The sequence below is a fragment of the Meles meles genome, chromosome 1 (assembly GCF_922984935.1).
Source record: "Meles meles chromosome 1, mMelMel3.1 paternal haplotype, whole genome shotgun sequence".
Lineage (NCBI taxonomy): Eukaryota > Metazoa > Chordata > Mammalia > Carnivora > Mustelidae > Meles > Meles meles.
The window spans coordinates 169,435,249-169,449,294 of record NC_060066.1 but is presented as its reverse complement, the minus strand read 5'-3'; the positions used below and the strand labels follow the sequence as shown (position 1 = coordinate 169,449,294).

Below are 14,046 nucleotides of genomic sequence, written 5' to 3'. Positions count from 1 at the left end.
GATCACATAAATGAATGAATGAATCTCGTGATTGCTTCCCATTTCAAACTAGATGCCAGTTATTATTCCTTCAAGTTGCATACCACCACATTTCTATTTTTCTTATGGTGAGTCATATTCCCTGTTGTATTAAGAATCAATTTGTATCTTATCTTAGTATGAAAGTATTAAGAATCATGTCTTATTTCTCTTGTATCCCCTATACTTACTAGCATCATTTCTTTCTTATAAAAGAAACCCAGTATTTCTTAACCGAATTTGAAATCATACTGAAAGTCCTGGATCTCTTTTTATCCTTTAGCAAACAGACCAATACCAATTCTTAAATTCCTAAAACATATTCTGCTTTTATAACCAACCAGCAAATTTAATTCAAGTGAAATAGAAGAGAGATATAGCCTGGCTTAGAGATGTCTGACATCCATTCTGTACGGATGTGGTAACTACAGAAAACATTTGGAATGATGTTAAGTCGAAAGATTTTCAGAAGACAGTAAAAACTACTTGTGAGAAAGCTGCTTCAAACTTGATCCATTCAGGAATTCTACCAAAAAAGAATGAACACCACACAGCACATTTCTTATGAACAAATAATCAAAAAGCAAACTAATACAAAAAGATTTTTTTCTAAGAAAATGAATTTCAGCATCACTATCAAAATTAATAATTAATTGAGCCAAACACAGTTCATTAACTGGTAATTTTTTTGAAAGATTTTATTTATTTATTTGATAGGCAGAGATCACAAGTAGGCAAAGAGGCAGGCGCAGAGAGAGAGAGCGCGCGCGGAGGAAGCAGGCTCCCTGTTGAGCAGAGAGCGATGCGGGGGCTGGATATCAGGACCTGGGATCATGACCTGAGCTGAAGCAGAGGCTTTAACCCACTCAGCCACCCAGGTGCCCCATTAACTGGTATTTTTAACAACCTTTTTAACAAAACTGAAATCACCAAGACTAAATTATGATCAATATGTTGAAAAATACATACTTTGAGTTTTAGACTTTTGCCAAATCGTTAAAATTAAAAGGTATAATTCTAAAAAGATTAAACTTTCACCATCAAGAAAAGTAAACTGAACAGGAACTTATTTCCCAAGACTTATGGACAAGCAGGACATTTAGTTTTCAGTCAAATCCTATGAAAACCAATAATCCATAATTATAGTGAGCAAAATTTCTGCTAGGCTAGACTAGAACTCTCTAAGCACAAGAATTAACTACATTAAAAATAAATGATACAGTAAAAACAATGTCTTGCCTTATATCCCATTAGCTCACCTGAGGTATGAGTCTATCCAAGTGCTCAGCTCGATTTCCATGAGAAGGGTGTGTGGATAACCATTCTGGCAACTTGGGATGGCCCTGGAGACTATCTGCAAATTCCATCTGCTGCCAAAACACTGAACTGGCTCTGACGTCCACACAAGCCTAAAACCAGAATTAATTTTTTTAAAATGAGCTAGTTATAAGAACATTTTTAAAAATTTATATCATTATGTTTTAAAGATATTTTCTATTATTTGCAAATGACATATCAGATAAAGGGCTAGTACCCAAAATAGAAAAAGAACTTATAAAACTCAATATTCAAAAAACAAATAATCCAATTAAAAATGGGCAGAAGACATGAACAGAGATTTACTTTGTCAAAGAACACACACAAATGGCCAACAGACACACAAAAGGATGTTCATCATCACATCATCAAGGAAATGCAAATCAAAACCACAATGAGATACCACCTCACACCTGTCAGAATGGATAAAATAAAAAACACAAGAAACAACAGGTAATGGCGAGTATCTGGAGAAAAAGGAACACTGGTGCACCGCTGATGGTCGGACTGCAATGTGGTGCAGCCACTGTGGAAAGTATAGAGGTTCCTCAAAGAGTTAAAAATAGAACTATCCTGCAATCCTGCAATTACACTACTGGGTACTTACCCAAAAGACAGAAGAACACTAATTCAAATGGATCTATGCCCCCTATGTTTATAGCAGCATTTCTTATAACAGCCAAGATATAGAAGCAGCCCAAGTGTCCAGTGATCAACGAATGGATAGATGTGGTATAATACACACACACACACACACACACACACACACACGAATATTACTGAGCCATCAAAAAGAATCTTGCCATTTGCAGTGACATAGATGGAGCTAGAGAGCATAATGCTAAGCAAAATAAATCAGAGAAAGACAAATACCATGTGATTTCACTCATGTGTAATTTAAGAAACAAAAAAAAAACAAGCAAAGGTAAAAAAATAAGAGAAAGACAAAGCAAGAAACAGACTCCTAACTACAGAGAACAAACTGATGATTACTAGGGAGGAGGAGGATGAGGGGAAGGGTGAAATAGGTGGTGGGGATTAAGGAGTGCATTTATCATGATGAGCACTGGGTGTTGTATGGAACTGCTGAATCACTAAATTATAACCTGAAAAAATATAACTCTGTATGTTAACTGGAATAAAAATAAAAACAAAACAAAACAAAAAAGCAAATGAAAAAGTAGCAAGAAAAAAAAATAAAAATGATTGTAATGAAAAAAAATTTTCTAGCATTTTAATAAAAGTAGAATGTGCTCATTGCTTAAAAAAAAAAAAAAAAACTCATACAACATGGTATTAGAGAAGCCAAAGCTACTCCTGTACAATATTCACAGTAATCGCACTCCCAGAGATAACCCACTATTTTCAATATGACAGGTATTAAGAACATGTATTGAGGGCAAAAATCTTCCACACAAATTAGTATTTTGTTTTCATAAAAATAAGGATTTAAAATCTCATCTATTATTAAACTGCATTATAGAAATTTTATTCTTAATCTATACCACTAGAATAATTAAAAGACTTCAACTTAAAAAAATGAATTATATTTTTTGTTATATTTTTAATGTGCCTATCAATTTTCCTTGTTTTCCTCAGTGTGTGTGCTAAAGAACATATTTAAGTCATTCAAAATATTTATAAAATTTTATCTTTATTAACAAATAAGATATACATTTCTTGTATATTTGTGCATAATTCCATCAGACACTCACACACATATACTTATCTATACAAAGAACAATTCTGGAAGGCAATTTAAGAAACTGTTAATAGTAGTAGCTACCCTAAGAGTATAAGTAGGGTGTTTAATGATGGAGAAAGAGCAGGACTTTTATCTGAATTATATGAAGTATATTACTTTTATAATATAATTACTTCTAAATTCTATGTAGGGTGATTCAGTAAATATTATAATAAGCCTGTTCAATTTATTGACATTTCCAATTTTTTCTGTAAGCAGTGATTGGCTAAAGTGATTATATTTCCCAACTAGTTTACTTCTGATTAAGACAATTAAGAAAAAACTCACACTGTACTGTAAAATGTGCTATCAAAAAGCATTAATATGCTTTTGGCCTTAAAACAGTGAGATTGTGACACACAAAAAGGCAGATACACAATATCATGCTGATCTAGTCAACATCCATGCCACTCTGTTTTTAACAAATACCATCAAAATATTTTCAAATGCTGGGAAAATGAAAAGAAAAAATAATTTGAAATCCAAGTAGATTTTATTCAGTGTTTAAAACAATACAATTGTTTTTATCGTGGTAAAATACATAAAAAATTTGCCATCTTAATCCTTTTTAAGTGTACAGTTCACAGGTATTAAATACACTCACACTGATGTGCAGCCACCACCATCAACCATCCTTATAGCTCATTTTGTATACAGCTCTTAAATAATTCCCCCTTCTCCTTTCACCCCCATCCTGGATGACTACCATTACAAACTCTGTCTTTATGATTCTAACTACTCTAAGTACCTCATACAAATGAAATCATACAGTATTTGTTTTCTTGTGACTGCCTTACTTCACTTAGCTTCCATGTCCTCAAGGTTCATCCAGTATTAGATGGATGCAGAATTTCCTTCCTTTTTAATACTGAACAGTATCTTGTATGTTTATACCACATTTTGCTTATCCATTCATTGGTCAGGGTACACTTGGGTTGCTTTCACATTTTAGCTACTGTAAATAATGCTGCTAGGAACACGGGTATACAAATACCTTTTTGAGGACATTTTCTTTTTTTTTTTTTTCTTTTTTTTTTTTTTTAAAGATTTATTTATTTGACAGATAGAGATTACAAGTAGGCAGAGAGGCAGGCAGAGAGAGAGAGGAGGAAGCAGGCTCCCAGCCAAGCAGAGAGCCCGATGCGGGGCTCGATCCCAGGACCCTGGGATCATGACCTGAGCTGAAGGCAGAGGCTTTAACCCGCTGAGCCACCCAGGCGCCCCTTGAGGACATTTTCAATGCGTTGAGGAATATATCCGGAAGTGGAGCTGCTGGATTGTATGGTCGTTGAATTTAAAATTTTTTGTGAAACTACCACACCATTTCACAGTGGCTTACCATTTTACATTCTCACCAACAATGCACAAGAATTCCAATTTCTTCTCATTTTCCCCAACATTTGTTAATTTCTGTTCTTGTGACAGTAGCCATCCTAATGAGTATGAGGTAATATCTCATTATAGTTTTGATTTGCATTATCTAATGATCAGTGATGTTGAGAATCTTTTTCTGTGCTTAGTGGCATTGACATATCTTCTTTGGAGACATGTCTATTCAAGTTCTTCGTTCATTTTGCAATCAGAGCTTTTGTGTTATTGTTAGGTTTTAAAAATCCTCTGTATTCTGGATATTAATTGCTTATCAGATATATGATTAGCAAATATTTTCTCCCAGTCTGTGGGTTGTCTTTCTACTGTGATGGTGTCTTTTGATTCAAAAAGTTTTTTTTTTTTTAATTGTCATGAAGTTCAATTTGCCTAATTTTTTCTTTTGTTACCTGTGTCTTTGGTGTCATATCCAAGGTATCATGACCAAATCCAATGTTGTGAAGTTTTGACCCTATATATTTTTTCTAAGAGTCTTACTATTTTAGGTTTCATTTTCAATTATTTTTTGTATACAGTATTATGTAAGGGTCCAATTTCTTTCTTTTTCTGGATATCCAGAGTTTTCCAGCATCATTTATTGAAAAGACTGTCCTCTGCCCAGTTTCCATTCTTGACAAAAATTCATTTCTGGGCTATTTTATTCCATTGGTCTATGTCTTTCATGTCAATACCACAGTTTAGATTACTGTAGCTGTGTAGCAAGTTTTGAAATCTGAAGTGAGCCCTCCAGTTTTATTCTTTTTCAAGACTGTTTTGGCTACTCAGGTCCTTTAAGACTGCATATGAACTTTAGATTTGGTTTTCCTATTTCTACCAAAAGCAAGCAAAAAAAAAAGCTCTGGGATTTTGACAGGTACTGTAAGGAATCTATAGATTATTTTGGGCACTACTGACATTTTTAAAATATTAAGTTTTCCAGTAAATGAACACAGGATCTTATTTCTTTGTCTTGTTTCAGCAATGAATTTTTAGTTATCACTGTATGTCTTTCACCTCCTTGGTTAATTCCTAAATCTTTTATTCTTGCTGAGGTTATTGTAAATGGAACTGTTTTTATAATTTCCTTTTCAGATTGTTCATTGTTCGTGTACAGAAATGAATTTTTGAGTGCTGACACTGGATCCGGATACTTTGCTGAATTAACTTAAGTTCAAACTGCCTTTTTTGCAGTCTTTACAGTTTCCTACATATACGATCATATCACCTTCCAACAAAGATAATTTTACTACTAGCTCTCCAATATGGATAACTCTTACTTCTTCTTCTTGCTCTAACTACAAACTTCCAGTATTATGCTGAACAGAAGTGAAAGTGGACATCCTTGCCTTGTCCCTGAACTTATACAAAAAGCTTTCAGTCTTTTGCCACCGAGTAATATGTTTGTTGTGAGTTTTTCATATATGGCTTTTATTATGTTAATGTAGTTTCCTTCCATTCTTATTTTGTTAAGTGTTTTAATCATGAAAGGTGTTAAATATTCTCAAAATTTTTTTACATCAATTGAAATGATCATGTAGGATTTTTTTCCCTTCCTTTTGTTAGATGTGGCATATTACCTTGATCAAGTTTTATATGCTGAACCATGGTTGCATTCTAGAAATAAAGCTCTCTTGGTTATGGTGCATATTCTTTTAGAATGTTACTGAATTCTGTTTGCTAGTATTTTGTTGGGGACTTCTACATCAATGTTTTTAAGGAATTACTGGTCTATAGTTTGCTTGGAGTATCTTTGTCTTTGTATCAGGATGATGCTAACTTCAAAGAATGAGTTAGCAAGTATTCCTTCCTCTTCAATCTTTTGGGAAAGTTTGAGAACTGATATTAGTTCACCTTTACATGGTTGGTAGAATCTACCAGGGATGCTTTACTCTTAGATTCTGATTACTGACTCAATCTTGTTACTAGTCATGGGTCTATTCAAATTTTCTATTTCTTCACAATTTAGTATTGGTAAGGTCTTTGTATTTCTAGGAAATTGTCCATTTCATCTAGATTATCCAATGTTTGGCATGCAATTGTTCATAGTACCCTTTTATAATCCTTTTATTTCTTTAGAATCATAAGTAATCTCTGCACTTTCATTTCTGATTTCAGGTAATTTGAATTTTCTTTACTTTTTCCTTTTTCAGCTAGCTCAAGTTTTGGAAATTCTGTTGATCTTTTAAAAGAACAAATTTTGATTTTAATGATTCTCTCTAATGATTTTTCTGTTCTCTATCTTTGCTCTAATCTTTACTATTTCCTTCATTTTATTAGTTTTGGGTGTAGTTTTTTTTTTTCTAATCCATTAATTTGTAAGTTAGGCTGTACATCTGAAATCTTTGTTTTTTAATATAAGCATTTATAGCTATAAATTTCATACTCAGTACTGATTTCACTGCATCTCATAACTTTCCGTATCTTGTTTTTATGTTCATTCATTTCTAAAGGTTTTTATTAAAATCCTTCTAATTTCTTCTTCAATCCATTGGTTATTTAAAATTATTCTGTTTTGGGACACATAGCTGGCTCAGTCAGAAGAGCATGAGACTCTTGATCTTGGGGCTGTAGGTTTGAACCCCACTGTGGTCAGAGAAGATACACTGAATGATATATACCTTAATCTATGAGAATTTGTGGCCTAATGTATGGCCTATCCTGGAAAATGGCCCATACGTCCTTGAGAAGAATGTGTACATTCTGTTGTTTTGGAATAGAGAATTCTGTAGGTTCTCTTAGATCTAGTTGGTTTACCTCATTAAGTACTTTATTTCTTTATATTTTATCTGGTTGTGCTATCCATTATTCTATTATTACACAACTATCTATTTCTTCCATCAGTCCTGTCAGTTTTTGCTTCATGTATTTTGGTAGTATTTAGGTACATAAATCTTTGTAAATGTTATATCTTCTTATTGTTTCAAACCTTTTTTGCTATATAATGTCATTCTTTGTCTCTTGTAATCTTTCTTAATAAAAGTCTATTTTGTCTGATATTAGTATAGCCACTCCTATTGTCTTTTGGTTACTATTGGCATGGAATATCTTTTTCCATCCTATTATGCTCAACCTGCTTACATCCTTGGGTCTCAGATTAGTCTATTATAGACAGCATATAGTTGAATTGCATATTTTTATCCATTCTAGCAATCTGTCTCTTGACTGGAAAGTTAATCCATTTATATTTAAAGTGATTAATGATAAAGAGAGACCTACTTCTATGACTGTGCTAATTGTTTTCTATATGTCCTCTATCCTTTTTGCCCTCATTTTCTACATTACCGTCTTCTCTGTTTAGTTGATTTTTTGTAGTGAAACATTTAAATTCCTTTCTCATTTCCTTGTGTGCATATTCTATAGCTATCGTCTCTTTAATTACCATGGAGATTACATTTAACAACCTAAGTTTATAACACTCTACTTCGAATTTATACCAGTTCAACTTCGGTAACATAAAAACTCTGCTCCTTCACAGCTCTGTCTCCATTCTCTTCAGTCTCTAATGTAACAAAATTACATCTTTATATATCATATAAACAAAATAATAATAATAATAAAGTAATTCTTTTAAAAGCATTAGTCCCCTAAATTACATAGAAAACAAGATTTGGAATTACAAACTAACCTTACAGTAACACTAGCTTTTATACTAATAATTTTTTTTTCTTTAAAGGTATTTCCTTTAAAGGTATACATTCAAAGGCATTTTTAAATTGTACAGAAACAAAAAAGTATAGTTACAAACAACTGTTATAATAATACTAGCTTTTGAAAATGTCCACATATTTACCTTTACTGAGATACTTATTTCTCCAAAAAGCTTTGAGTTACTGTCTTGTATCCATTCTTCTTACCTATGGGACTCCCTTGAACATCTTTTGCAGAGCAGTTCTGGTGGTCATGAATTCCCTCAACTTTCATTTAACTGAGAATGTCTTAACTTCTCCCTCACTTTTGAAAAACAGTTTTTCTGTACACAGGATTCTTAGTGACAGCTTTATTCTTTTATAGCACTTTGGATATAACAAACACTGTCTTCTGGACCACAAAGTTTCTGATGAGAAATCTACTGATAATCTTAGTGCAGTTACCTTGAATGTGATGATTTACTTCTCTCTTGCTACTTCAGGATTTTCTCTATGTCTTTGGCTTTTTGAAGTTTGATTATAACATATAACCCCTGGTTCATCTTTACATCTTCATATTTACATACGTATATATATATATATATATATATATATATATATATATACACGTATACATATATATATATATACACACGTATATATATACGTATATATATACGTATATATATATATATATATATATATATATATATATACACACACACACACCACATCTTCTTTATCTCTTTAACTGTTGATGGACATCTAACAGCCATTATTTCTTGAAATATTCTCTCTGCCCCTTCTCTCTTCTCCTTCTGGGACTCCCACATTGCATATGTTGGTCCTCTTGATCACATCCCCTAGTTCTCTTAAATCTATCTTTTCTGTTCCTCAGCTTTGGTAATTTCCACTGTCCTACCTTTAGGTTCACTGATTCTTTCTTCTGTCTGTTAAATCTCCCTTTGAATCTGCCCATAATTTTGTTGTATTTTTCAGCTCCAAAATTTCTTGTTAGTTTTTTTTGGGGGGTGTCTAGCTGTATACTGATATTTTCACTTTGTTCATAATCACTTTCTTGACTTACACTTTCCTTAGTTCTTTAAGCATCTTTAAGACAACTGTTTTAAAGTCATTGTCTAGTACGTCTGCCATTAGATACTCTTAAAGGACAGTTTCTGCTAATTTAATTTTTTTTCTATGAATAGGCCATACTTTCCAGTTTCTTACATGCCTGTCCTTTTTAGTGAACACTGGACATTTGAACCTAATAATATAACTCTGGATATCAGAGTTATATTATTCTACCCCTCCAACAGAGTCTGCTATTTTTGTTATTGTTTTGTTATTGTTCTTTTCCTTCTCTTTCTTTTTCTTTTAATACCACTATCTCTGTGCCTAGGGTTAGCCTGGGACATAAATAAAATGTCTCTTTGGGATTTTTCTGAGCACGCACAGTCATTTTCTAATTTTCCTCAAACATGCAGTTGTTTTCGAAAGTCCTAGTCTTCAGTATCTGGCTCCCCTCACCAAAATGTGAAAAAAAATGAAGTGGGGAGTTGGTGGGAGAGGAATGTTACCAGATGTTTAGGCGCAGGGCCTGCTAAAATGAGGAGAGGTACAAAACAATGGCTGCCCACCTATATGCACCTGAAGATCAAAAGCCACATTCAGTGACCAGAGCACAGATCACTGATACTTGAAGGACATGGACGTTTTCCTTACCCTGGCTCTGGCAAGCTGTGTACATGCTGCTCCAGAAACCTGTGCACTGCCATGTGACACAGGTAGGATAGGTGGCAGTAATGTTGTAAGAGGTGAAACTGACCAAACTTAGGCACAATTCATTGTCCAGTATTCTCCTAGAAGGTACAGGCCTTAAACAGACGCCAGAATTCCAAAATAGATACAATCAGACAGACTCTGTTGGTTTAATTGTAGTCTATCTGGGGAGACAAATCCCTGGTGTTTCCTACTCCACCATCAGAACTGCAACATAATTCTTTAAGACCTCTGAATAGTCTAAATTAAAAAGAATCCAAGATATTTTACCTTATTGTACATATATAGACAGATATGTGTACATGTTTATAAATAGAAATATATATTTAAGATAAAAATAAATATGTGACCCATTTAAGCTAAAAATAAATATAGATATATGTATATCTATATATGTGTAAAATACATATGTAACATATGTGTGAGCTTGTGTGTGTGTGTGTGTGTGTGTGTGTCCACACATAAGTAATTATTTGATACTGAATTCTAAACACACACAGAAATATGTCCTTCAACAGCAGGTCAACATATTCATAATAATATAAATACAAGATGAGACAAGCAAGCAAGATATTCTTCTAAGAGAATTCATAAAAATATGAGTTGAAACAGTTACTACATTTTAAAAAGCACAGCCCATATAGTAGCTCCAAACAAAACAAAACAAAAAAACCCCTGAAACTAAGATTTTTGAAAACTAAGATAAACATTTCAAGAGACATTACAAATCCAGGAATTATCTACTATGAGGTATTCTGTTACACATACCAAAACAATACCCAAAATTTTTTCACACTAAAAGTGTTAATCAGGGGCACTGGGTGGCTCAGTCCATTAAGCATCCAACTCTTGACTGTGGCTCAGGTCATGATCTCAGAGTCATGAGATCAAACCCTGCACTGGGTTCCACACTGAACACGGAGTCCACTTAAGATTCTCTCTCTCCCTCCCTCTCTGCCCCTCCCCTCTACTTGCATATTCTCTCTAAAATAAAACAAAAATAAATAGAAGTGATAATCAAAAGTAAAATAAAGTACCTCCCCCTTCTTAAAAAACACAAAGGCAATCTTTAAAGCAATATTTGATATTCAGAAAGAGAAGAAAATAATTACCCCACAGACTGAAAAATATTCCCAACTTAAAAGTATTCCAAAAGGACTGACGATATCTGCTTTAATAGTAAGATAAAGATACTGAAGTGTGTCTGTATTTCCAAAACCCAATTCAAAGAACGACTAATGTGAGATAACTTTGTTTTCAAAAGGGGTATTTTACTTATATTTTTCCAGTTTGTGAAAAATAAGTGATATGGTATCAGTAAGCTATGGGAATAAGAAGCAATGGACACTTCTTCCCAACACAAACACACTGATTTAACAATATACAGACAAATTCTCTTTCTGAGAGATCCAGAAACTAGCTTAGAGGCTCCTGTACCTTAGACAACTGTGAATCATACACATCAAAGCCAGTAGGAAAATTTGGGACAGCCTCTTGCCATAATCCCTACCCTACCCTAGCTTCTCCCTAGTGAGGGAAAGAATTGGATGATGTATCCAACATTCCTACTCTTCCAGGGCTGCCCCCAGGAACTGGCTTCTGTCTTGTCTCAAAGCACTGATGAAATGCAGCACATGGTAAGCCTGGAGGCCAGTGAGAATAAGGATAGCAGTCTCAACTAGCACACAAACAGCTGCAATAGCCCTTCCCTCCAACAGAGAGTGAGTGGCAAAATTCCCCAGATCTGAGCTTCTCCTCCCTGAGGAGGAAAGAAAGTGAACCATATATTTAGTGTTCCAACACTTCTGGGAGTTGCCTGAGAAAATGCCTACAATTCACCTATCTCAGAGCAATGATGGGATCTGGTGTACTTTATTTATTTATATGAGGGGCAGAGAGAGAGAACCTTAAGCAGACTCCACACCCAACAGAAAGCCCAATATAGGGCTTGATCTCACCACCCTGAGATAATGACCTGAGCCAAATTCAAGAGTTGAAAGTTCAGCCCACTGAGACACCCAGGCTCCCCAAGGACCTGTCATACTTGAGATGTCTAGGTTCCACTAAGTACAAAGATAGGTTGGACTGGCACAAAGGTTTGAGAGGGCCACAAAGTCTCTGGCTGGGCTAATTGGTTAGGATCCTCTCTTGTGGAAGGCCAGTTCACAAAGCCTGGAAAAGCTGGTTGTTTTTTCCTAATGTAAAGATACCAACTCAGGGTCAAGGAAAATGAGCAGCCAGGGAAATATATCCCACAGGAAAAACTTAAATCTTCAGAAAGTGATGCTAATGAAACATATATGTAATTTACCTGAGAGAGTCAAAGTAACCCTCATAAAGATAGTCACCCAGGTCAGAAGAAATACATAAACAAAGGTGAGAATAACAGAGATAGAAATATTAAAAAATGCCAAACAGAAATGTTAGAAATGAAAAATAAATGCACTGAAAAATTTACTACTATAAGAATTCAACAGCAGACTTAGATCCAGAAAGATCAGTGAACTCAAAGACAAGTCACAGGAAATTATCCAGAAAAGTAAAAAGTAATAATAATAATAAAAATAAAAGAGTGAAGGAAACTTAAGCATTTATAGAACAACATCCAGTAGACCAATATATGCATTATGGAAGTCCTAGAAAAGGAAAGAGAGAGGAAAGAGCACAAGGTTTACTCAGAGAAATAACAGCAGAAAAATTTCCACTTCTGGGGAAGAAAATGGATATCCAGATCCAGGAAACCCAGAGACAAACTGTGAAAGATGAACTCAAAGATATCAATTATATAGACACATTATAAGCAATTTTTAAAAGTCAAAGACAAAGAATTTTGGGGAAAAAAAAAGAAAAGAAAAAGAAAGAAAAGTAAATCAGTATGTACAAGGGCACCTCCACAAGTCTTCCCAGCAGACTCCTTGATGGCCAGATGGGAGTGGGCCATTATATTCAAAGTGCTGAAAAAAAAAATCACCAACCAAAACTGTCCTTCAAGAATGAAGGACACAGACTTTCTCAAACAAAATCTGAGGGATTTCATTGTCACTAGAACTGCCTTACAAGAAACATTAAGGAGAACTCTTCAAAAAGAAGAAAAGAACTATAAACAGCAATACAAAAGCACTGAAAGTGTAAAACTCACTGGTAAAGGTAAATATATAGACAAATACAGAATACTGTAATATTTTAATAGTAGCAGATAAATTATTTTAATTCTAGTTCAGTCAGTAGTATTAAAAATAACTATAAGAATGTTAGTGAATATACAATATAAAAATATGTAAACTGTGAAATCAATAACATAAAGTATAACATTTTTGTATATAACTGAAGTTAAATTATTATTGGCTTAAAAATAGACTATTATGACTACAAAACATTTTCGTAAGTTCCATAGTAACCACAAAGAAAGTACCTATATAAGATATACAAAAGAAAAAGGAATCAAAGCAAATCAATACAAGAAAAATCAACAAAATACAGTGATGGCACCAGAAGGAAAGGACTAAAGAACTGTAAGACAAAGAGAAAACAATTAAAATAGCAACAGTAAGTTCTTTCCCTATCAATTTCTTTAAATGTAAATGCATTATACTCCTCACTCAAAAGACAAAGAGTTTCTGAAAGAAAGAAAAAATAACATCCCACTATATGCAGTCTACCAAGACTTATTTAAAGGACACAGATAGTTTGAAAGTGAAGGGCTAAAAAAAAAAAATATTCTATGCAAATTCGTAACCAAAAGAGAGCAGGGGTGACTATACATAAATCAGACAAAACACAATTTAAGACAAAATCTGTCACAAAAGCAAAGGGACATTATATAACGATAAAAGGATCAATAAACATGGAATATATAATAATTACTAATATATATGCACTAACATCACAGTAAACATTGGTAGAACTGAAGGGTGAAACAGACAACAATATAATAGTGGGAGACTTCAAGGCCCTACTTTAAATAATGCACAGAACTTCCAGACAGAAAAATCAAGATGGAAACAGCAGGCTTTAACACTATATGCCAAATTGATCTAATAGACATCTACAAAACATTCCAATCAACATAAGGAGAATACTCATTTTCTCAAGCACACACGGAACATTCTTCAGCATAGAGCACGTTAGGTCACAAAACACATATCTTTTCCAGCCACAGTGAAGTGAAACTAGAATCCAATAGCTAAAGGA

General features: G+C 33.8%; 1 protein-coding gene across 3 annotated transcripts in view; it reads right to left on the bottom strand.

Moving 5' to 3' along the window:
• The window catches only part of OMA1 (OMA1 zinc metallopeptidase), an 82,938-nt gene that overhangs the window by 18,229 nt on the left and 50,663 nt on the right, over positions 1-14,046 (bottom strand). For all 3 annotated transcript variants that reach the window (XM_045984012.1, XM_045983934.1, XM_045984088.1), the window contains exon 8: positions 1,278-1,427. In XM_045984012.1, the coding sequence (XP_045839968.1) occupies positions 1,278-1,427 (150 nt within the window). The remainder of the gene's footprint in view (positions 1-1,277; positions 1,428-14,046) is intronic.